Below are 26278 nucleotides of genomic sequence, written 5' to 3'. Positions count from 1 at the left end.
TTCTGATAGGTTGGATTCACAAACAAGTGCCTGAGAATCATTACCTGTAGGCTCACGTTTGAACAACCAAGCTTTAAACTTTCCACAGTCCTTCTTTATGTGACCTTTCTTCTTACAAAAGAAGTAGTGGCCACCATCCCTTTTGAAGGATGTTTTCTTTGGACCCATATTGTCAGATTGACCGGTAGTGTCATGAGTACCTTTATGAGTACGATTTCTGAACTTCTTATCCTTCTTTTTTGTGGGAACCAGAAACATATAAGGCTAGATGCCCTTTTTCCTTCTTAAGTTTCTCTTCCTCTGCCACCACCCTTGCTATCAAGTCATTCACTGACCAAGTCTCATCTTGGGAATTATAATTTGTCTTTATAATCTCAAAATCAGGTGGAAGGGTGTTCAAGGCTTGATGCATAATACAAGCATCAGGAATGGAAACATTAAGAGCTTGAAGCTTCGTCTTTAGGTCTACCATCCTAAGGACATAATCTCTAACCCCAGCAGTACCATCATACTTGATATTGAAGAGCTTTTGAAGAAGTGTACCAACCTCAGCATTAGATGAAATGCGGTTTCTAGCCTCTAAAGGCTGCCATCATTTCCTTAGCGATGATGGTCGGTGGCAAACCACTTTTCAAGTGTTCTTGAATGGATTTCTTCATTGTCAATAAGCAAATCCGATTGCTCTTTTCCCAGGCAGCATAGTCCGTTTTCTCAGCTTCAGTACTGGTGGCCATGATATCTGCCGGCTTATCCTTTGTAAGAGCAATGTGAATATCCGCCAGCTCCATTCCAAATAGAAAATCCTCTTTCCATTTCTTAAAGTTCAAACTAGTAAGGACCTCAATGGAAATGGAATTGCCGTTTACAGAAAAGGTAACTGGAAAACAAACAAACAATACAATCAGCATCATGTGAGTACTTATACAGAGAGTTACATACATCATCACATAATCACCTTTGGGCAGAAAATATGACATGCAGTTGTACACTCTCCACATGACAGCGGCCATGAGAACTTATTCTAATCTTTTGTGAAATCACCACCTTGGGGTGTATGAACCACTAAGATCAGTCATTTCTCAAGCACATGTTATACATATACCCCTCCATGAACTAATACAAGATCACCTCCTTTGGGAGTATAATAACGTAATAGATTAGGAGACATCCCACCACAATATGAGACCGATATTTCTCAAACCCAGTCAAGTGTGCCACTTTGGCGGTCACAACCCAACTGAATCCTTGAAAATCTCTCATACCAGGGATTTGAGCTTTATGTATCACATTTACTATATGCATGTAATGCTAGACGTAAAGACAGGGGCGTATGTCTCTGAAATTACATGCCATGCTAATTATATTGTTCCATTCATTGATAGACAATGAATTACACCCTACACAGTCCTTATGTGGTGATATACATGTGAGCTACCATATGTATTTCTGAAACCAAAGAGAAATACAAGAAAATACGCAAAATACCCTAAAAATACGCGTATATAGGGTTCTATACGTATTTTTACATCTTTAAAAGCTTCAAACATGCAAAATAAATACACCACAATGTAGAGCATCTCGATACGAGCGCATAGGTACCAAGATCGTCCAAAACGGACATCGGACGCGCCCGCACGCGTCGCCGGAAGGCGTGGCGCGTGCGCGCATGTTCAACCGGTCAAACCGGTCTGAACAGCCGGTCCGACCGGTCAACGGTCAACGGACCGGTTTGACCGGTCGGGTCGGGTCGGGTCAACGGTCGGGTCGGGCCAACGACCGGATCGGGTCAGGATCTGGGTCAAGCCGGATCCGCCCCTCGCGACGTCATACTGACGTCAGCATGCGGTTGCCGGCGGAAAGACGTGCCGGTTTGGCATGGCCGCGCGTGTCCGTCACGCGCCGCCGCGCCTATGGCGCGTGAAGGCGCGTGACGGCGCGTTCGGCCTCTTCCGGCGACGTGCCACCCACCATTCTTCTCGTTTCGATGATTAGATTCCAAATATGTAATAAAATTTAACTTTTATCCGACAAAAAATTTCGAAACTGGGCAAAAACCTCTCGGACAAAACGAAAACGGTCCTAATCTGCATGTTTCAGTTCTAATCTATGGCAGGCTCTGATACCACATGTAGGCCACAAAAATGGCACGCCCAGAATCACCATAATCAGAAACCGAAACATGATAATGGATAAATTGTCGGTTCGCGTATCTGGTTTGGAATCCATCGGACTTGATGCGGAATTGGCGACGGTTTCCGAACACGAACTCAAGATCTTCTCCCCTATACCCTTCGTTATTACACTGGCCTAATGATATTGCCACTCACGAGAAGAAAGTTCTCTCTAGATCCGTATGTGAGTCAAATTGTGCATCATCAGGTTAGGGGAGGGATTTGAGCGCTATTTATAGAGTCTTCGACCACGGGCCCTCTCATTACGGGCCGGGCCGTACTCGGCCCACACCAGTCAGCCCCATATTAGACTTATTAAGAACCCATATATCTTACCTTTATTAGACCAAACTAATTCAGTTAATTTCAATTAATGAATCCCACATTAGGAAATTCTTACATATATCACGTTAAGCGCTTATTTAGGATTTGATAGATCCTGTAGTGAAGTCACAACGTCTCATGGTCAGCACAATTCTAGGAGCCGCGCCATTATCCTGTGGGTGAGATCTTTCATTTGGTGCGCATGAATGGGGCAAGTAGTGTGCAATCATTAAAAATAATAAATTCAAAATGCTCCTATAACCGAGTTATGAAAGAAAGTGCATAAGAAAAAAGACATGAAATATTAAGAGTGAGGTCACGTTAATTGTAAAATGGCAAAGAGAGGTAAGAAAGATCCAAGTACCAGGTCCAGTGCCACTGTTCCTGATCTCCATTGCAGAAAGCATGGCTGGCTCTTCTTTGGCTTACAAATGTTTCTCTCTCTCTCTCTCTCTCTCTCTCTCTCTCTCTCTCTCTCTCTCTGCTTGCCCTTATGGACTATCCCACGAACTAAACTGGCGTATATATAGTCAGAGCAAATAGATCTAGCAATTTGTTCAGTCATTTAACTCGTTAATGCACTTCTTTGGGACAACTCAGATTTGGAATTATCCGCACAAAAAATGACTTCAACAAGACAAGTACCATGAAATTGATTAAAAATGACTATGATTGAAGAGTCAACGTAGACTCGAGAGCCAGACTTTTTGAAGAAAGAGACTCAGATCTACACACCATGGAAGAGTGCGTTTATTTGGTGAAAAAGTCTTCCTAGAAATCATTTTGAAGGAAAGTGCTTCATTTGAAAAAAAAAATGCTTGATTTTCCATTGTTTGGAAATGTTCTTGAAATAGAGGGTAAATAAAGTTTGTGTTTGAATTTCGCTTTTGAAACTTTTCAAGAGATGATAAGCAACTTGTGAATTTGAAATTAATTGGTAATTGCCACGCAACGCTGTTTGTTAACACATAAGATTTTGGCCTCAAAGATCCTTTTTCCCATTGGCAAGATTTAGAGATTGAATTTGGGGATATCATTGGAATTAAACTCCTGACAAAAGTTCGACCAAAAAACAAAACACCTGACAAGACATTTACACTGCATACTTTTTTTTGGGGTCAGAATTTACACTACATATTCCCATATTAAAACTTCTTTTTGCATTTTCTCACATTTATCAATTAGAGGCATTGTAGATGTAGGATCATTGAGCCTGTAATGAGAGCAATTATTGACAAAGTTGTCCGAGCTCCCGAGTCCCTTATATCATAACGAAAATAAACTCTCTCTGGCCTTAATTAAGCTAGCCAAGAACCAGTTGACCAAGATAGCACCTAGCCAAGGCCTATTTGAACACCCGAAAAGGTTAGTTAGGGACTGCCACTACCTTAGGCTTGATTAATGGCCGAGTAGCGATAGGTCCAGGTGCTTCGTCTCTCTCTCCCTCACTCGTGTGCCCATGCATGCATGGATGGGATCATGTCATTTTTGGCACGATCCCCGTTCCATATTATGTCCATTCCCTTCCTCGTTTAGCCTATTTGAACCTAGACCAAGGTGGAAATTAAACTTACAAGACTAGTCTACATTATGGGAACTGAGTCTAGGAAAAGGGAAATTGAAGTGGGAGAGGAACCTCGTGCAAACCCAACAGAGGAAGGTGTAAGCTAATTCCATGCAGCCAAGAAAAGCAAAAGAACGAAAACGGGGAGACAAATGGGGGAGGTGCTAGCCGAGAAAGTCAAATGGGGAAGGCAAAAGAAGAAAATGGGAGGGTTTTAGGGCCGTGAGTCACGGATCTGATGGGGCATCATCAGACCACTCATGAGGGAATGAGAGAAGGCCAATCAAAAAGGAAGGAGGAGAGGATTCTCGGACATACAGAGAGCAAGAAACAAAATATAAAGAGAAATTGTCAAACAAAAGTTCTCGGATAGAACAAAGGAGCCAGCGCAGTCACACGAAAACAGGAAGTACGCAATCATTGAAGCTAGCATGTGCTATTTAGTGCATATTTAACGTCCTAACTAACTGTAATTTGTCGTGGCTTATTTATTCTAATTTAGGTCAAGGTCACTAGAAATTGCACAGATCACCCAGTCGATTCTCCATATTCCAAAGCTGATTTCTCGTGCCAGGGTGGCAAAAGTGTTAATAAAGGTTAATGGGTGAAAAAAAAAAAACACAGACAAGAAAAAACATATACGCACTAGTGTATACAAACAATGGCAAGTCTAGTATACTCGCAGGTGAACACGAGAGTCTGTCAATCGACTCTGGCTTAGAAAAAAAGAGAGATAGAGAGACCCACCATCCTTGTCTGAGCTTCTCCTATTTTCAGGCAGCGGTATTTTCCTACACCGAAATGCTTTTCCAATGATTTCATCATTTTCCTCGTACCAAACAATCGAAAATTTGAAAAACGGTTCAGGGGACAAATTTTTTTCACTGAAACAAATGCACCAGAAATTTAAGGCCCAAAAAGAAACAAAATGAAGAATTATTCTTTTTTTTTTCTTATTTCGTAATTTATCCTATACCCGTTGGCCATTGCATAGTCTCATCTCAATAAATCAATCTAGTCATTTTTAATCTATTAAAATACAGTTTCAATCCCATGTCAAAATATATATGGATCTATAACATTGTGTTTATAACGATTGAATCTATGTATCTTGCCAGCGTTAAGACAATTCGATAAAATAAGTCTTGATTCAACTATCTACACAATTGTAATTATTTGAAAAGAATAACGTATGGAAGCCATCATCAGGAGATATTAACCCATACTTTTAGCTTAGAATGAACATTATGAGATTACCCTCTTATTTCAAATTTTATCATATTACATAAATTTTTTGAATTCTCAGATTGATCGATCTAGACTATTGCGTCAAAATTGTCCTATCGACATGCAGCGAGTGATGTTTTTACTCACAAACTGACCAATGCGGCAGTCAAGTTACTTCTTATGTAAGTTAAAAGACTGAATTTTTCTTATCCTACCTAAATATATCACACAATGTCCCCTTGGGACGAAACTTTTGGTTCCAAAGTCAACCCTTGTGTTCTTCATTAACTACTATTTTTCGACCTGAATAATCGGCCCTTTATATTCGAATCAAGCAATGGAGGATTTCAATCTGTTGGCTCTTATTTATTGGTCCGTCATGGGTAAAATCACTAAGAGAATTTGCACCTCGAGAAGCGTGAGGTTTTAGTCTCGATTTTCAATTGATGCATCCTTTTGAGCCTAATCATGAAAACGTAATTCATATGTGCGAATGTTCTAATCTCGATATGGACGACTTGTCTTGTGAGTGGATCAGGAAAATGGAGTCAATGCTGTATAACAAATTAGGCAAGAATTTAACTTGATAACACACAAGATACAAGCTGCACGCCATTCGACTTTTTTTGAAACATGAACATCATCATTAATTTTTTAATTATGCCTCTGACATAGCCATTGTAACTCCAAAATTGAATTGACGCCTCTGAATAATAACTTGACTCAATTTAGACCTCAAGATAATGCTGCATCAAACTTAAAATCTATATGAGTGATAGAGATACTTCTATAGTTGTTGGGTGCTCAAGTGACAAGGTTTGCTATGAAGAAGAATCACACATAGGATATTTGGAGTCAAGACGGATTTAGAATAAAATTTTAGTGGGGGCAAAATTAATAGAATTTCATTTGCTTAATTTATAAATGATAACTAATGATCAGAATAACAGCTTCTGTCGAAAATAAAATTCATGTACGAACTTCTTTTATAATTTAACTATATTAGAAACTACATTCCATTTAGATCGAAAATGATCGAAGCCGCTTTTACAATTTTTACTGCCACTTTCTCATTGTTCTTGCAATTACGGCAATACGTGCAATATGTTAGTTTTCTTAAAGTCTAGTTTAGGAAAAAGTTTGGATAAGACATATATTGGTCAAAAACTCATAGATTAAATCAAACGTACCCGAAAGAAATTTTTTTCACTAAACAGTGACATCGACCTTTTTATGGGTTCATCTACTATTTAAGTTCAATGTTGTTTCTATATACTAGAGAAGATGTGCACAGTAAGTTGTATGTAACCAAAAAAAGTAAAATAGAGTTCTAGGTATGAAAAGAAATTTAAGAGTATCGTAGAATTTCAATAATTTCGAAAAACTTAAATATTATAAGATGAAAAGGAGATTTAAAAGTGAAATTTGAAATGTATCACTTAAAGTATTATATGCACGGACGGATTGTGATGGACAAGTTTAGCCTTTGATACTCTTATTAAACAGCCAATTTAAGTTAGAGATCCTGCTTATATTTTTGGGCTATTTGGTCAATTAACTTTTAGAAGTAACAAAAATTGTACATACAATACTTTTGATTGCTTTTGCATTTCGCTTTGCTTTTAATTTGCCATTCACAATTATTTTAGTGGTTATCAAACACGTCAAAAATGTAAAATAACATAGATATTAAATTTATGTCAATTGTGTTGTAAAATATTACATTGCAAGTATATAATAGAGAGAATAGAGAGAGATTAAGTAGAGAAAGCAAGAGGAGAAAATTTTTATTTTTACTATCATCGCATAATGACCAAAACTAAGCTCCTATTTATAGAAAAACAAGGATGTACTTATCATTAATGTCAATGTATTGAATAAATACATACATTGGATAGGGAGATGAACATAGAATGTAGGATACAAATGTACCATAATAGGTACATTTGATAAGATGAACATAATGAATATTCATTCATGTATTTCATGACACTCCCCCTTGAATATTCATTGTATTCATTATATTACAAATGTGCATTGAATGATACCGCCTCATTAAAAATCTCAAGCCGAAAAAGCCCAATGGGACAAAAAACCGGACAAAAGGGAAAAAGAGTACAGAGCACAAATTTTATGATCTCTCCCTTTTATAGATGCATTAATTTCCTCGTTAAAAACCTTAAGCCGGAAAAACCCTGTGGGAAAAATCGGACAGAAAAAAAAAGAGTGCAATGCATAGTTCATAATATCTCCCCCTCAATTGAGCCATATAGCCACTGTTGGGGCTCGTCAATCTTGCATCTTGTGAACTCGCTGCATACTAATGCCATATACTAATTTCTCAAAAGTTGATGTTGGCAATGATTTGGTAAAAAGATCTGCAAGATTATTTATGGATTGAATCTGTTTAACATCAATTTGTCAACTTTCTTGGAGTTCGTGAGTATAGAAAAATTTCGGTGAGATATGCTTGGTCCTATCACCTTTGATATATCCTCCCCTAACTTGTGTAACACAAGCAGCATTATCTTCATAAATTATAGTGGGAGAATTTGTAACCAGTATTAAACAACAAGAATTGTGAATATGCGTTATAACGGATCTTAACCAAACACACTCTTTTCCAGCTTCATAAAAAGCAATAATCTCAGAGTGGTTAGCAGATGTAGCTACTAGCAATTGCTTCGTAGAACGCCAAGAAATGGCAGCGCCGTTATAACAAAATAAATAACCGGTTTGAGAGCGAGCCTTATGTGGATCAGATCTATCTCCAGCATCAGCATATCCAACTAAACTAGGGGTAGTGGAATCCTTGGAATAATATAATCCTAAATCTATGGTTCCTCGGGGATAACAAAAAATATGTTTAACTCCATTCCAGTGTCTCCGAGTTGGCTAAGAACTAAAACGTGCCAATATATTTACCTTAAAAGCGATATCTGGTCTCGTACATTGTGCCAAGTACATCAAAGCCCCAATTGCATTGAGATATGGTACTTCAGGATCAAGTATCTCTTCATCAGATTCTCTAGGACGAAACGGATCCTTTTGGGGATCTAGAGACCTGACAACCATAGGGGTGCTCAGTGGGTGAGCCTTGTCCATGTTGAAGTGTTTAAGTAGTCTTTCAATGTATGCTGATTAATGGATGATTATTCCATTTGCTTTATTCTCAAGCTCTAGACCAAGACAAAGTTTGGTTTTACCCAAATCTTTAACTTCAAACTCCCTTTTCAAATACTCAATGTTTTAGCTAACTCTTCTGGAGTTCTAATTAAATTTATATCGTCGACATAAACTGCTACAATAGCAAATTTGGTTTCTGATTTCTTAATAAACACGCATGGGCAGATAGGATCATTCTTATACGTTTCTTTAATTAGGTACTCACTTAGGCGTTGATACCACATGCGACTGGATTGCTTTAACCCGTACAAAGATCTTCGCAATTTTATTGAGAATAAGTTGCGAGGAGTGCATGCATTAGGCATTTTGAATCCCTCGGGAGTTTTCATATAAATATCAGAGTCTAATGAGCCATATAGATATACCGTCACTATGTCCATAAGACGCATTTCCAATTTGTCAGAGATTACCAAGCTAATGAGAAAATGAAATGTAATCATATCCATCACAGGTGAATATGTCTCATCATAATCAATCCCAGGTCTCTGGGAGAATCCTTGGGCAACGAGTCGGGCTTTATACCTGACAACCTCGGTTTTCTCATTTCATTTCCAGACAAATACCCATTTATATCCAACGGGCTTTACATTATCAGGGATTCAAGTTACAGGTCCAAAAACCTCCAATTTAGCTAGGGAAGCTAATTTAGCCTTAATTGCTTCCTCCCACTTAGGCCAATCTTGCCTTTGACGGCATTCAATAATAGATTGTGGCTCACAATCATCATCCATAATTTTATGAGCAATTGAGTATGCAAAAACATCATCAATAAGCTCTTTGTAATGGAATGGAATGGAAGCACAACACATTACAATATGTAATGGAATTCTCAGTATTCCCAGGGTTGGTGATCTTTTCATGGGTTTGTGTCTCTTCAGGGGCAATAAGCTCTTTGGGAGCAAGCACAACACCAGGCTCTTCTGGAGCGAATTCCTGATTCTTTCTCCTTCGTTTTCGAGGAACTGTGTCTTCAAGTGTGGGGGATTTTGATCCATTTTAGCCTGTCCTTCGGGAACAGCTATCCTAGCTGGAGCATTTGCAGTTGGAATATGAGACTTCGTTACCTTAGTAGCATTATTAAATGCGTCAGGAAGTCTATTGGTCATAGCCTGTAAATGGATTATGCGCTGCACCTCGTTTTCACACTCAGGAGTTCTTTGGTCTAATTGAGATAAAATTTTCTCATTCCAGGAGAAAACCTTAACTTGTTGCTGCTTTGTAGCCATGGAAGTTGTAGGTGTCCCAATTGATGGAAACATAGTCTCATTGAAATGATAATCTGCGAATCTGGCAGTAAAAAGATCACCAGTAGTTGGTTCAAAGGACCTAATGATGGACGGTGAATTAAACCCAACATAAATACCCAAATGGCATTGGGGACCCATTTTCATTCTTTTTGGCGGTGCTACAGGCACTTGCATTGCACAACCAAATGTGCGTAAATGTGAAATATCAGGTTCATAACCAAGAACCATTCGAATGGGAGATTGTAAGAGACTAGCAGTCGGGCACCATTTTATTAGGGCTGCCGCATGCAAAACTGCATGACCCCATGCTATATCGTTGAGATTCGTTCTCAATAACAGAGTGCGAGCAATGATTTGAATACGTTTAATCAAGGATTCTGCCAATCCATTTTGAGTATGAACATATGTGACCGGGTGCTCAACCTCGATTCCGAGCGAAGCACAATACGCATCAAAACTCTTTGATGTAAATTCACCAGCATTATCCATCCTTATGCTTTTAATTTCATAATCAGGGAATTGTGCTCGGAGTTTTATAATCTATGCAAGTAAACGTGCAAAGGTGACATTATGCGTAGACAACAGGCAAACATGGGACCATCTATAGGATGCATCCACTAGTACCATAAAATATCGAAACAGTTCACTTGGTGGTTGTATTGGTCCACAAATATCACCCTGAATTCTTTGCAGAAATAAAAGGGGATTCAAGATTAACCTTTGTTATAGAAGGTTTGGTAATAAGTTTTCCTTGTGAACAAACTTCGCAATTATAATCTTTGGACAACAATACCTTTATATCCTTTAAAGGGTGCCCTTTTGTATTCTGAATTATTCTACGCTTCATTGAAGTGCCAGGGTGACCAAGGCGATCATGCCACTGTCTAAATTGATCAAGGTTTACCAATCTCCAGGATATGGTGGCGTAGGTTTCAACGGCCTTAATCATGACACAATACAAACCCATAGAAGAAGCTTCTAGCTTCTCATGGATGGTCTTTAGGCCCATCTTATAAGAGGTAATGCCAATATATTTCTTACTTTGCTCATAAATAGTTTCAATATGGTACCCATTACGGCGTACATCTTTGAAGCTCTGCAGATTCCTTTTTGATCTACTACTTAGAAACACATCCTCAATATGCAGGATGGTGCCATTTGGCAAAACAATTGTGGCATGCCGTAAACCATCAATAATTGGAACAGGACCTGATAATGTATGGACATGTGCCTTACGCAATGTAATACTCGAGAAAAAGTGTCTACTACGAAATATGGTATGTGTTGATGCACTATCAAGCAACCAAACATCTCCCTTTTTCTCAGTATTTTCCATTTGCATTTATGTTGACAACTTTAGGTGTCAAGTATCATAAAATTTGCATTTAGTTATAGGATCAAATAAAATTTCAAAATTATAAATATTATATAAGGTTCATAAGCATTTCATTACATAACCATATTAGAGAACAATAAAGGGTAATACATTAAAGAAAAGCAACTAGAAAATAAATTATTAGAATCATAAAATTCGAAGTCTAAGTTGTCATCCACCAGTCTAATGCCTCATCAAAGTAATCAGAGGTCCTTAAAGAAATCAAAGACATCCAGGGATGCATTTGCTACTTCAGAAGCAAGAGGAGTCCCACCAATAGAGATATTATTGGCCTCAACAGTGGTTATGGCAGTAGGATTAATTTCAATGGTGTGAGATTCACCACACTTGCCTGTATTTTTTAAAGATGCTTGGTGTAGATCAACAAAGTGCTTTGTCGTATGACAAGTATGTGACTAGTGCCTAGTCATGCCACAACGATGGCAAATACTTTCATTAGTCACCTTCTTTGGCTTCTTTTCTTTGTCATGATTCGGGCCAAAGTTAGATTTCCTAGGGCGGTTAAATTTCCCACCACCCCTTCGAGGATTATGTTCTTGCCTGCGCTTATAGTCCTTAAAATGGCCAGTATTTTTCTCAGAGTTAGCATGTGCTTCAGGCAATGCTTTTGAGCCAGTAGGTCTAAGATCATGATTTTTGAACAGCAATTCATTAGTTTGTTCAGCAGTGAGGAGCAAAGAAATTAATTTAGAGTATGTGGCAAATTGACGCTGCCGGTATTGCTGTTGCAATACAATATTCGAAGCATGGAAGGCGGAGAAAGTTTTCTCTAACAATTCCGCATCAGTGAGCTTGATACCGCATAACTCAAGCCGATAAATAATATTAAATAAAGTGGAGTTATAGTCAGACACTGATTTAAAATCTTGCAGCATGAGATTTTGCCAGTCATATTGTGCTTGAGGGAGGATATCGATCTTGGTATGATCATACCTATCCTTCCACCTCTTCCACAGGGTTTAAGGGTCTCGAACGGATAAATATTAAGTCTGCAGGCTCTCATGCAAATGACAACGAATAAAAATCAAAGCATTTGCTTTATCTTTACCATTTGAGGTTCCGTCTTCTGTAACTGCATTAGTGAGACCTTGCCCTTGGAGTTGCATTTCCATGTCAAGGCGCTAGGATAGATAATTATTTCCATTCACTTCCAAGATGTGGAATTTGGGCTTTTCAATATTTGCCATAATTCTTGCAAAAAAAAAAAATGAATCCTTAAATTTATTAGAAGGATTTCCAAATATCCACCGCCACTTCAGGAGCAGAAGGATACTTTTAGATTTGAAATTGGTTTCAAACCAAGAAAAAGAAAATTGAAGAATTGATAGAAGAAGATGAAGTATAAGTTGATTAAGGAAAACAACGAGAACACTTACCTTGCAAAAATTATTTACTTAGTTGGTAGATCTTCGTGCTGATAACGTGTTGTAAAATATTACATTGCAAGTATATAATAAAGAGAATAGAGAGAGATTAAGTGGAGAAAGCAAGAGGAAACTTTTTTTATTTTTACTATCATCGCATGATGACCAAAACTAAGCTCCTATTTATAGGAAAACAAGGATGTACTTATCATTAATGTCAATGTATTGAATAAATACATACATTGGATAGGGAGATGAACATAGAATGTAGGATACAAATGTACCATAATAGGTACATTTGATAAGATGAATATAATGATATTCATTCATGTATTTCATAACAAATTGGTATTTTTATTTCTTATTGCAATAACTCTTTTTGACGAACTCGAATATTTTCTGTTTAGGGCAACTTGAATAAGCTCTTCCTTGAATTCCATGAGTACATCCTTATCCTTCTTATTATTTTAATATAAGATCTTCACATTGGGTACCCCAAGTGGGCCAGGGCGACACGTGTCCATCATTGAATGGACTATGATTTTCCTGACATGGCATCACTTGGGGTACCCAATATTTTCTCGTGTGTGGGGCCCACTTTGTCTCTCCCCTCCTGTCCCTCACAAGACTCTCTCTTCACTTTCTCTTTGCCGCTTCCTCTGCAATTCCTTATCTTCTCCATGGAAACCAAAAGCGGATGACGACCATGTGCCTCCCAACAACTCGTCCAAATTGGCATCACCGATGTCTTCTCCATCCCCAGCACCGGAACGCGAGCCAGAGGCTCGCGGCCGCCATTGCCACGGAGCTCGACCTCGAGTAACTATGGTTGTCACGCCCCAAACCCGAACAAGCACGCAACATCCCTCCGGGGTCGTCAAGCATGTGACATCCCAGGACTTGTCGCCGACCCAACTTAACTCAAACGAGGAACACGAGCGGAAGCAAATTCGAACTCACCATACAACATACAGTGAAATAGGGTAGTAGAGAGACGTGAACGATATACATCAACAAACCGCTTTTTATGAACATAATGTTACTTACAAACGGCACAAGGTACAAGCCTTACTAGAGGCCACTATCGACGAACCACGCACAACAAAAAGGATTGGGTGGTTGGTAAGCTTAACTCCTCTACAAAAGGGGGCACTCAAAAGACGGGGTAACTTAACCTATTCTCCATCCCCGTAGTATCTTGGCAGCGTCTCCGAATCAATCATGGTCGCGGGTCTGAAATGGTTATATTACAACAATGAGAATAAATCTCAATAAGCAACTACCTAAGCCTCGCTTAGGCCAAAGCGTACCTCCGAACAATTCTAAAACATGCAATTCGAACAATCGACGTGCCATAAACAATCACAGGCGTCCTTACCTCACCTCAGCATATACACAAGCCCTGCACGTTAGAATATCACTATAACATAGCCAATTGCTCATCAAACAAGCACACTTCAAATCATGGCATAATCATAAGAAACATACTCCATATTCCGGATTTCGAGCATTCACCAATGCATAGCATACGTTCACATGTATCCAGGTTATTAATGACCCCTCGGGCCACCGAACTCCCGCCGGTCTTCTGGCGTAACCAGGCATCGTCCCGCTACATCGGCGATTGCAACATTGGGGATCGAACACCCTCGGCAAGCCGGGTACCCAACGGCATTCCACTTAGGAGCATCGATTCGGCCTCTACCACGATCGGCATTGTCTGGGATCGAACACCCCCTGACAACTTCGGGTACCAGACGGCATCCAAACTCCCGCCGGGCATCGTCTAGAACTCCCACCTAGACGGAACGTGATGTGATCATGCACACACATTATCCACTCAATGCCAATTTTTATCTATGAGAATCGGTCACATGCCAACCGAATACTTACTCGGCCAATAAAATGCCACACTTTTCATTGATAACCCCACCTTTGAATAATTGCCCGAAAATGAGAAAACCGAGTATACACATAAATGGGTGATTCTGGGCAATTCTGGGTAGTAACACAGTCACCGAATTTATTTTAAAACAAATAGTAAATAAACTTCAAAAATTCTGAAATTTGGATATGTTGTACAAAACATCTTGATAAAATTTTTTGATGAAGGACACGAAATCCATTTCTGACTGTAAACGCCTCGTTTTGACACTCAAATCCGGACAGAACCCGGTTCTCTCGAACAGCCCCTCAAACCATAAAAAATATAACTCATTCAGTACCCAAATCAATTTGGAAAGCTCTGAAGTTTTTATATGTCATAGACACGGATATTCTTAAAGATTTTTGTGAAGAAATTTTGTTGAAAAGAGGTCTGGAAAAATTTATAGAAAATTGGAAAGACAAGAAGGTCGGGTGAACAGTAAATCCGGCAGACTGAATTTGGTCCAAAAATGGACTTATGAATGACCCTAAATGATCTTCAAAAATTCCAGATTTAATATATGTCATACTTCAAGGTGTTATGAACAACTTTCATGAAGAATACTTCCTCAAATTCTGCGTCCACAAGTAACAGAAAAAATAGTAAAATCCAGTGGCGCAGCAGCAACCTTACCGAAAATCAACCAACAAGCACCACCAAGCAAACCAAGCACAACCAGCCACTAAATCAACTATCCACAGCCCTTAAACCATCCCTAATATGTCCATTAGTCACCCTTAGCCTAGTTAAGGGTTAGCAAGCCACTTACTTGGAAAAACCCAAGCAAACCGAGCAAGAAATTAAAGAAATGGTGGTGCGGTGGGCAGCGGCGGTCTCCGACGGTGAGCGGCGGTTTCCGGTGACCTGGACGGCGGCTGTGGGTCAGGTGTGTAGCCAGAAGAAGCCAAGAAGCAGAACAAGAAGCAGCAGTAGCAGGAGCAGCGAACCAGCAAGAAGGAAAAGAAAATAGAAGAAGAAGAAGAAGAAGAAGAAGAAGAGGAGAGGAGCAGGAGTCGGCCACGTGAGGGAGGGAGAAAGAGAAAGAGTGAAGGGAGAGAGAGAGAAAGACATTATGAAAAGAGAGAGAGAGGAAGAAGGGGTACAAACTAGGTCCTAGCCCTCTCAAGTGTGATCTAAGAGCCAAAATTCTATCTTGTAGGTCAAGCCAAGATCCAAAGGCTCTCATTAATCCCAATTCTAAATTTAAATAAAAGGCTAAAATACATAAAAAGGATTTAAATAAAGAGGAAGGTATACTGGCCTAAATCTGCACCTGGTCCAAATTTTACTTTCCGACAAATCCGGGCAATCTTAAGGTTAGCCACACTTATTTTGACATCGTCTAATTGATTTTGTCACAAAACTCCGAGAAATTCGACACCCAAGTTTGAGCCTTAAATAATAGCCAAATTTGATCAAACGCGACTTCAGTGAATCTCAAAATTAACGGGTGCCTTTTAGGAGTTACGCGTATCGACTCGTGGCCGATTTGAAATCGAGCCACATCTAAGTTTTACTCGAGCTAGGGCAACCTCGGTCGAACTATGGTCAAGTTCTTAGGTCCACGTAATCAATTTTCAGTTAGCCTTTTCCTAACGGTCAATAACCCAAGAGTGATTAGTTCTAGACAAGATTATACTACAAGCGCGTTGACGAAATACACATTTTATAAATCCCAAAAATGGGCCAAAATTCGGAATGTCACAATGGTTGCGAGCTCGTGGTCAAGCGACCATGGTGGTTTGGAGGGGGAAGCTCTTGAGCTTGATCTTGCGGAAGCAAGGCGAGGACGACGAGTGCAGGTGGAGCTGGCGGGCTTGGCGGTGATGGGGATTTTCAGTGCGTAGTTCCCGACCGTGAGGCACACGAAGCGACAAGCATCCATCGGCAGTGAGCCCGTTGCCGGAGACTCCAAAGGTCCTCTTCGCCATGGCCGACAATGGCGGTGGCTAGGGCTCGAGGTCAGACAAGGGAAAAGGGGTGAAGCGGAGGAGAGAGAGAAGGGGTAAGAGAGAGATCGAGAGAAAAGAGATGGGCTGAAAATTTAGCTGACACAGGTGGGCCCAGGCAGCACTTGTCCATCACTGAGTGGACTATGATTTTGCTGATATGGCATCACTTAGGGTACCCAATATTTTCTCTAACATTGGAACTGAAGAGGTCACTTAATTCTTTCTATTAGCAAAAGGAAAAAAAATTAAATTCAGGTCAATAAGTCCATTTAAAAGACACTACAGTATATATCTGAACGGCAAGCTTAATCTGATATTTTTTGCATGATGTTATTAAGTGAATGATTGACAAAATAAAGTAGATGGGAATGATTTTTATCTTTCTTTTGGCAATTGATTTTTACCACTACTATCATGTTATAACCATTAATTTTTAAGTAGGTATTTATTATCTTATACTAGTTATTCGTTTTAACAAAGGTGTTTGGACTTCGAAGACATTTTTTAGTATGAGATTCAAAATCACCTCTGAGTTATGGCAGTGAAGAAAGAGAAACAAGAAAACCATTACCGTTTCAACATTACACTTTGGTCTATCATTTGCCTTATGTACGATTCATATGAATAGAGGAACGGATTTGATGGATATTTTTCTTTAAGAAAATTTTTAAGTTGAACATCAACTTTTGAGATAACTTTATAGTTTCAAGAATATTACAAGTTTGAATTTGTGGGGGTAAAGACAATAAAAAAGTTTTAAAATCTACATGCATGTAGAAGATTGCAGAAAGCACAATGCGGGCATCGGCCCCATTATTCATCCGTTCTGTTTGGAGTGAAATTGAGCAATTAATCTATCTAATTGACAGAACCCACTGGCTTAGAATTTATGTAGGATCTGTATTCAGTATGGTCTTCTATAGATTGAGAGTTGATCAATGTAGTTATTTTGCCACGTGAGGTACATATTAAAAATTGCTTCCTGCTAACCTACAAAGATTACGCATCTCAATGATCACTCATTCTAAACATGATCTAGGCACAAACACTTGCCACGATGCTCGAATTGGTACGAAGAAAGCTCCATTGGCTGTATTAGTACGATGACTTTTATTGATTCTGTGAGGAAATGCCTTCTAGAAGAAGGCCCTAGTGACCGGGATAAGATGAAGTGCCAAAATACCCATCCGCGGAGCATCCAGTTGTCTGACTTGACTCGAATTAACCCTCACCGACCAGGCATTAGCATGAGCTACTACCAGGACCAGTCCCTCTCTTGTCTAGAGGATTAGTAAGCTATAAACATATAGAATAACTAGTACTCTGATGTGTTATAGGGGTGAAAAAAACTCATTCCGAAAAACTAACTTGTCAGGAAAGAGAACCCACCCCATCATAAGTCTCAGGATATCTGCTTAATTGCCCGACGTGGGACTTTGGCCGCATCACACTCATATTCAAATTTTCCTTCTTTCTCCCATACCATATTACTTGGGCATCAGAGTGTTTATCCAGGGGTATCCAACAAGACGTTAAGGAATCCCAAAGGCAGGCTTCATAAGGCTCAGATCAACCACACGATAAAAAGATTTGAAATTTAATAATTAAATACTCCATCCAGTAATTAAATAAGATACCAAATTAGGAGGAATCAGTGTGTCGAGGCACCAATGTCAATGTCAATTTGACGGCTACATACTGTTCTCAAGAAATTAATTCTGGTTCGATAGTAAGTCATCAGAGTCCTTAAGCTTTGACAGCTGATATGACAAGGAATTGGACTTCAACGATCAGAACATCGTTTTTAACGAACACGTTGTCCCGTTTTTGGAGATCCTCCGTGGGCATAAAGTCATCGTAAACCTTCGAGGAAGAGGCACTTAGCCATTGACTAGCTGCAATTATTTTTAATAATGTAGATGAAGCCATGTCACCAATTAGTATGCTCATACTCAGTTTGGACTCATGAAGAGAGAGAGAGAGAGAGAGAGAGATTTACAAGTTGAGAAGTCATATAGATGGGCTTTGAGCCTCTCCAAAGAGCTACTTGAAGTTTTCTCATAAAATAAAAATGATGTTCTTTTTATGAAAAATCTGGAAAAAGTTGATGTGATTTAAATAGTATTGCTTATATGTATTTGGGGAGGTCGAGTCTAGATAGGGATTGTGGCCTGTCCAGGTATAAACACCTAGCGAGCTCCACAGTTTTCACGCCTTGTTTAACGTCTCGGCAGCCGGACACCCTCACCCCCACCCCTACCATAACCCGAGAGTTCCTCGCCCAACCTCCCCTTGGTTACATGTTGGAAAGCTGTTAATTGAGGCCCTCCCTCCCCAAGTTTTCACCACATGTTTTTCTTTCACGATGAGAGGGAATATCCAAAAGTCTTACGAGAGCAAGCTTGCTACCAGTTAAGCCTTTTAAGATCATGCTCAGGATCATAATATTGCTTATATGTATTTGCATGAGTCCATTTGTTTTGGATTAAGCAAACGTAAAATAGAAAAAAATACTTTTTTTGTCAAAACTTAAAATACTATTCGAAATTCAAAGATTATGCTAAGTTATATGCAAATTTACATGCCAATATTTGCACCTTGTAAAAGTTTTGAGATTTATGGAATAACATAAGATCAAAGTGTGCGTGTTGTGAGAAAAGTAAAAACAAAGTAAAAGTCAATTCAGACACGCCTCTTACAAAGACAAAAACAAAAAACGTACCTTTTTCCTCCTTATGGTTACCATTAACTTGGTTCCGGACACGCATATAGAATTCTGCGTACACTTTCCTCTTCGGAGGGAGGTCTTGCACTTGTAATTTCATGGACAGCGACCTCCGTTCCGTGGGGACATTGCGTTTGGTATACACCGATAACTTCCTACACACGATAATCACAGTTAAACAACGATAGATTTTGGCCAATTCTATTTACAGACGTAAGCAACAAAAATAAATTTTAATAACGGTAAAAGGCTTTTGCAAACTTCTAGTCCGGGACTGTACCATTTGCTCTGCCCGAAGGAAAAGGCACAAGAGCAAGGGTCCTTGTCCAATGTGGAGAAGTTTTTCATCTTCCAAGTGAATCTCTGGTTTGGCGGGTCTTTGATTATGGTAAGAGACTCCTCTTTCCCAGTAGAATTGACGACAAAAACCTCAGCCCCAAATGCACAAAAGCCATGCAAAAGGTATCCATTTGAATCCTTTTGGAATGTTTCTAAGGAAAGAAACTGAGAAAACCCCCATTGGGTCTTCTTGTCATTGAAGGTCCTCACTGTCCCATCAGCATCTACACCCAATTCCACAAGTTGATAAACTTTGCTGTTAATTCTAAACGATGATGGTATAATTGGAGTTTTGACTTTATCAAATTATGTGATGATCAACCTTGGATGGTCAAGTAGTCGTCTCGTATCTTGTCATGCACAAAAAGCTTGTAGTTAACGTGAACCTTCCAATCGGGAGGAAAATTACTTGTCTCCTCGATGGACAAATACAAGGAAATGTATCCGGACCCTTTAGTGTGCTTGTCTCCATTAGGGTAAAGAGATAGACTCCTGAAAAGAACAAATTAGACGTTTAAGTATCTATCAGTTGATTAAGCATTGAAGTTGTATCTCTACTTAGATGAATATATGTCAAAAAAAAGAGGAAATTCGAGAACTCACCATTTGTAGCCCCCAGCTTCAAAAACCCTGGATTCATACTTGTGCAATTTTGATACTGTGGAAAATGATTCTATCTTCATTATATAATGAGCTGGACGAAGTTCTCTTTTGTACGGTGCGGGTGCTGCAAAACAAACAAACCCCGTTTAAACACAATTGATTCTAGAATGGGGATAAAGGTATTTCAATCGGTTATTTCAATTATGAGTCTTAACATTAACTTTATAGGAAGTACTAATAGGGACCTACCAATACAAAGCAGGCCTAGGCATAGTTTTAGTATACTTTAATGCTTCTTATGACTTTCTCTTTGGGTGATTTTATTCATGTTAAAAAGTAGAACCCAAAAACTTCAATAATTAGGCGAAGGAAAGTCTCATGTATATAAAGATCACACAACTATAGTAGGCAAGCAATGTAGAATACTTTAATAACCTCTCTCACGTACAAACCAGATAAAAAAATGGCATTTGTAATTTGACGAACGTAGGGATATACATGCAAAATAAATTAAGGCAGAACCTGGCTCTGATATAATGTTAGAAAGTCTAATCTAAATACTTAAGCCATTAGGTAAAGGGAGACTACATGTATATAAAAAAGCATATAAACCCCAAAAATCACACACATATATATATAAAGAGCAAACAAGGAAGGAAAATAGCTCAAAGTTGATAGTTTTTTCTTGGCAAAAGGACACTATAAGTGCCATAACTTGTGTACGGAGATCACTTTAGTGCCATAACTTTTTTTCGGATCACTTTGTGTCACGCCCCGAACCCCACGGCGCGCCACATCCCTCACAAAGGTCGATTCAATGCGACGTCCCAGGACGCGTCGCCGACCCAACGCCCAAACAACAGAGAACAAAGCACATCGGAAATAGCAAACACCCGAACAATAACTCACATAACCAAGGATAGCCACACCCCCATCAATATAAACAAATACATACTTGCATTGCCAGGGAGAACCTTTACAGTATTCATATACAGCATGAACCTCAAAAATCAAAAGCGGGTCAACAGCCACCAACGTCAAAAAGGGGGGAGGTACGTGGCTCGGCGATCAAGTGCTATATCTAACCGGGGCATCTCCCAAAGCGTATCAGTACACCTGCCATCCTCAAGGCCGGGGGTCTGAAAAATTGGTTTTCAACAACAGTGAGAATAAATCTCAGCGAGTAGGTTCCCTAAACCTAAGCTAGGCTAACATGCACCTCCTGACGAGCACTAAACAACACACCAATCAAACCATAATTGACTTAGGCCCTCGGGCCCAAATCCAATACTCACCTTGCCCTGCAAGTTAGGCACTTACAATACAAGAATAGGACATAAGACCCAATCGCAACACATGCGCATATCACTTGGTCACAACGCATGTCATGCTTATGCTCGTGCTCATACGCGTGCTCACGCCTCATCAATGCATTTTCGCACGCTTGCACTCTAGCACACTTGCAATTATCAATTTCTCCTCCGACCCGCGTTAAACGCATCAGGTCCGACCTGCGTAAAACGCATCAGGTCCATCACTTCGAGATCGATCTCTAGCCCGCGTAAAACGCATCAGGCTTATGGCACAACACCCGCGTAAGACGCATCAGGTTTGGCCATCTTCCGGTAGTCCGGGCATCGTCCCGCGTAACACGCCTCAGGACGGGTTCAATACCCCGCGTCAAACACCTCAGGGCTTTATGTGATCACACATTCACATTCACCAAATTATTATCTGAACCCCGCGTAAAACGCATCAGGGCACTTTAGGTGATCACATGTTCATGTCATTCGTGCACACTCATATATGCACATGCCATGCCAATGCTCGAGATGTACACCTATGGCCATAATGTTCACACTTGGGCACTCACGAATTTCACAATGAGCATTCGATTGCACAACGCCACATAATCAATTCACCATACAATATGCTCAATCCACACTTCAATATGCCCAACCAACATATTAGCATGACCATGAAAGCAATTCAAAGCACTCTTGCACGGCACATAAATCACACATATAATTCGCACAATTTGATTAACATGAATTCGCGCCTTCAAGGCCCGCTAAGCTACTCCATTCTTAGTCCCACTAGGCACATGACACGGCACCACAAAATCAATCACAAACAAGGACAATTCAGCCATCCATTCAGTCCATCCAACATTTCCGGTAATTGCGCCATTAAATCCCGAATCGATCGCGCCTTGTCCGAATCCATCCCGATATGGACAGCCACCACATAGGTCAGTCTAGACCAACAAATATCCTCAAATTACTTCACTTAGCTCCCCACAACATCATCCAAAACAACTACCATGAGAACAATGCGGGGCGCACACAAAACTCCACAATTGAGCCCGAACTTAACTGAACTCGGGCCCATTTCGACCCCATAATTCCAGCCATCGCACAGCACCTTACGGGCCTCTAAACCTCAATAAAATCATCACAATAAACCACTAAATCAGCCACAATAACAGGCACCGTTTGGATCACAAGTTTCTCCCGCCAAATTCACAATTTGTACCCGAACCAAGGCGTCAACGCTCAGCCACTATCCAGCACACCACAGACCACTAAACCTCGATTAGAACATCATGCTAACCCACCGAATGCGCCACAACATCAGCCCTTAACAGCCTCCACAAACTAACCCCCAAATTGATCGCGCCTTGTCCGATTCAAACCCGATATGGACAGCCCCCACACCAGTCACTCTAGGCCATTAAATATCCTCAAAATGCTCCATTAGACTCCCCAAAACACTATTCTAGTCAGCCACCACAAGATCAAATAAGGTGCGTACTATAATCCCCGTTTCAAACCCGAACTTTCTCGAACTTGGGCCATTCCGATTCAAACCTGTCCAGCCAATGTACAGCGCCTCTCGGGCCACTAAACCTCCATTAATTCATCACACTAATTCACCGAATCCGCCACAATGACAGCCCCTAATCACCTCCACAATTTAACCCCCAAATTAACCTAATTAAACCCTAAAACCCATCTAGAAACACACATTAGTCTAATTAGGGTTTAGGGTTGTACTCACTTGGATTCCTAGGCTCCAAATAGGGCTGAGCAAGTGGCAATGGCGGCTGGACAGCGGCGGATCTGCGCCGGAACAGTAAAGGCGAGCGGCGGCTCCGGCGAAGCCCTAGAGCGGCCGAGAAAGAGAGAGAGCAGGAGGGGGAGAGACACGGCAAGAGGGAGAGGGAAGGAGACGGAGTGGTGATGGTGGTGAGGCGTGGGGCGGTGGCACCGGCGGCGGCGAGCTGGGGCGACGAAGATTCGGCCGAACGGGGGAGGAGAAGAAGTGGGCCGAGACGGGTGGTGCGGCTGGGGCGCTCGGCGGCGGCGACAGCGGCAGCTCGGGCGTCGGGTAGGCTGGCGGACAAGCTGGAGACTGGCTGGGACTCGCCGGACGCCTTGCGGCGAGCCTTCCTTTCTTTGTCTCTGCGCGCGGAGGAGAGACCCGGTCGGTCGGGGGCGACGGCTGGCGGACGGCGCGGCACGACGGTCGAGCTGGCTGGCGGCAGCGATGGCGCGCGCGCAGCAGCCCGAGCGGGCTCGAGGCGGTCGGCGTCGGGCCGGGCGAGCGAAGCGGAGGTGAAGCCGAACCCAGGCACGCGGCGGAGAAGGAAGAGAAAGAAGAAGAAAAGAAAAAGAAAGGGAGAGAGAAGAAAAGAGAAGAGAAAGAAGGAGAGAGGAGAGAGAAGAGAGAACGGATGCATGGGGAAAAAGGAACGTGCGCGGCAGAGGAGAGAAGAGAGAGAAGAGAGCCAAAAAGTCAACGCGCACTCGAGCGCGATCCAACGGACACGGTTCAAATTCGGAAAACGATCTAACGGCCCACAAAAATCCTAATTAATATTATAGGACAAATGGCCAAAATCAAATAATCCAAAACACACTGCGAGGGAGGTCTACTAGTCCAAATTCGCACCCGGTCCAAAATTTTACTTTTCCACTATTCCTGACAATCTCGACGCTGGCCACAATAATATCGACACCGTCCAATTTATTACATCCCGAAACTCCCGAAAATCGACTGCCAATTTCAGGGTCTTAAATAACGGCCAAATTCGATCGAGTGCGATTCTAGCAAAATCTCTATTTTAAAAAAAAAACAAGAACCCGAGAGTGATCAGTTCCCGGGCGAGATTCTATTATAAGCGCACTGACGAATTACACGTTTTATAAATCCCAAAAATGGGCCAAAATTCGGGATGTTACACTTTGGTGCCAAGTCGGAGGAAAAACAATCACTTAAGTGTCATAAGTTTTTTTTGGATCACTTCAGTGCTAAAATTTTTGAAAAACGATCACTTAAGTGCTAAAATTTTTTAAAAACAATCATTTAAGTGCTAAAATTTTTTAAAAACGATCACTTAAGTGCCAATCTCCGGCGAGCCACGTCAGCTTCAGAAATTAATAAAAAAAATGCCACGTCGGATTTCCGGCGAAAAATTGTGTACGGCACCGGAGTTGGCACTTAAGTGATCGTTTTTCAAAAATTTTAGCACTTAAGTGATCGTTTTTCAAAAATTTTAGCACTAAAGTGATCCAAAAAAAACTTATGGCACCAAAGTGAGCGCCGTACACAAGTTATGGCACTTGTAGTGTTGTTTTGCCGTTTTTTCTTTGGGTAACCTGAGGGTTAAATAGGAAATATGCCACATATTTTAATATCATAATTCTTAAATTCACCAAAAAAGTCTCCTTTGGTTCCATGACAAGGAACTTTTAAAAGGATTCCATCATTCTTTCCTTTTCAATTGTTGGGATTGTAAAAATTTGGTCACAAAGGAGAGAATAATTGTCATTCATGACAGTGAATGCATCCAGCGGCCGATGGCAAATACTAGCGATCAGCAATTTAGGACTAATGGCAAAGTTTGGCTACCTGCAACAAAGTCTGGTGGCCTATGGTAGAGTCTAGCAGCCTGCAACCACCGCCGTTGACCAATGGTGGAGTCTAGTTGCCAATGACCTTCGCTGGCAACCGGTGGCGGCGGCTAGGGACCGCTAGCGGCGTTCAATGGTGGACTTGGGTTTTTCATAGTGTTATGCTTGTAACAAAGTGGAATGATATCCCAATCCTAACTTTAGCTAGATAACATGATTTTACATTTTATGAGTAAATTTATTTCACATAGAATCCAAATCCGAACTCAGATTTTTCTCCACACATGAAAATAGTTGGAATCGGAGTCCTATTTCTTGAGGAATTAGATTGCATTGAACCAGATGAGACAAAGTACATGGCAAGATGAACTCATACTAATCACTCATGAACGGTCATGAATGTAAAAAGGTCTTATATTTCTGTTCTAGCATCACTACCAAATAAAATTTAAAAAGTTGAAAAGCAAAAGGCATGAATTACTAAAATAACAACAGACTTGGGTTAAGACAAAATGAAAATAGAGCACAGAGAGAGGAGATAAAGTGAAGTACCTGACATGTCTCGTAGCTCGCTCTTAGCCCTTCGTTTGTACCTCTCTCTCTCTCTCCCCCAATTTGGTCTTAGTCCTTTCCTCCTAGCATATCAAGCAGAATTTCGTCCTTTCTCTGCACTTTCACTATTCCTTCCTCAGCATTTCTTCATCAAAGCATTCCTTTCTTCTCGTAAACAAACTCACCCTTTAGCCATTGTGTTTTGAAAGGAAAGAATCTAAACTTTCTCATCCTCATTAGCTGCCTTCAATCTGTGGACTTCCTTACTTTCCAAATTGAGTCTAAGAATTCTTGTGGGTTTCTGTCCCACTTTCTATATCCTCCCTAATCCCAAGCCGGGGGAAGCTCCCTCTAGGGCGTGGTTTGGGATTGCCTAGAGTTCATCGTCACTAGGGGCCTGGGCGGCCTATCCCATTTCTAGGCAGGTTCCATCCATGCGTTCTTTATTTTAACATGCCAATGCATGCATATCCCAATCTCCCATGTTGGGTAAGTATCTTTTTCTTAGCCACACCCAGGAAAACCCAACTTAATTTTTACATCTTGTGGTCCATATGTGATTAGAATAATTATTATGACAGAACAAATTTCTGCACGTTTCCTTGGAAAATTTTGAGCTAGGACAACTTTATGCACGTTTCCTTCTAAGATTTTTTGTTTCTTGTTTTATTACCATATTGGTGATTTTGGTTTTGGGTGCAATGAATAGTTACGAGAACATTTAATGTGAAATAGAGTGACATGAATAAATGATTTCCTGTGTATTTTTTTTTTCAATATAGTAT

At 40.6% G+C, this 26278-nt stretch overlaps 1 protein-coding gene across 1 annotated transcript; it reads right to left on the bottom strand.

Moving 5' to 3' along the window:
- Positions 1-11297: 11297 nt before the first annotated feature.
- LOC115689427 (uncharacterized) lies at positions 11298-25635 on the bottom strand. The gene is made up of 7 exons (XM_030615452.2): positions 25494-25635; positions 20026-20149; positions 19745-19914; positions 19364-19646; positions 19058-19238; positions 11546-11837; positions 11298-11446 (listed from the first exon to the last, which is right to left on the bottom strand). The coding sequence occupies exons 1-7, from the start codon at positions 25498-25500 to the stop codon at positions 11298-11300; spliced, it is 1206 nt and encodes a 401-aa protein (XP_030471312.1). The 5' UTR covers positions 25501-25635.
- Positions 25636-26278: the final 643 nt, after the last annotated feature.

Source organism: Syzygium oleosum, unplaced genomic scaffold (assembly GCF_021117445.2).
Source record: "Syzygium oleosum isolate NSW1041296 unplaced genomic scaffold, Sole_v2.1 Sole_v2.18, whole genome shotgun sequence".
NCBI lineage: Eukaryota > Viridiplantae > Streptophyta > Magnoliopsida > Myrtales > Myrtaceae > Syzygium > Syzygium oleosum.
Note: the sequence above shows the minus strand (reverse complement) of the source record. Positions and strands in the feature narration are given on the sequence as shown.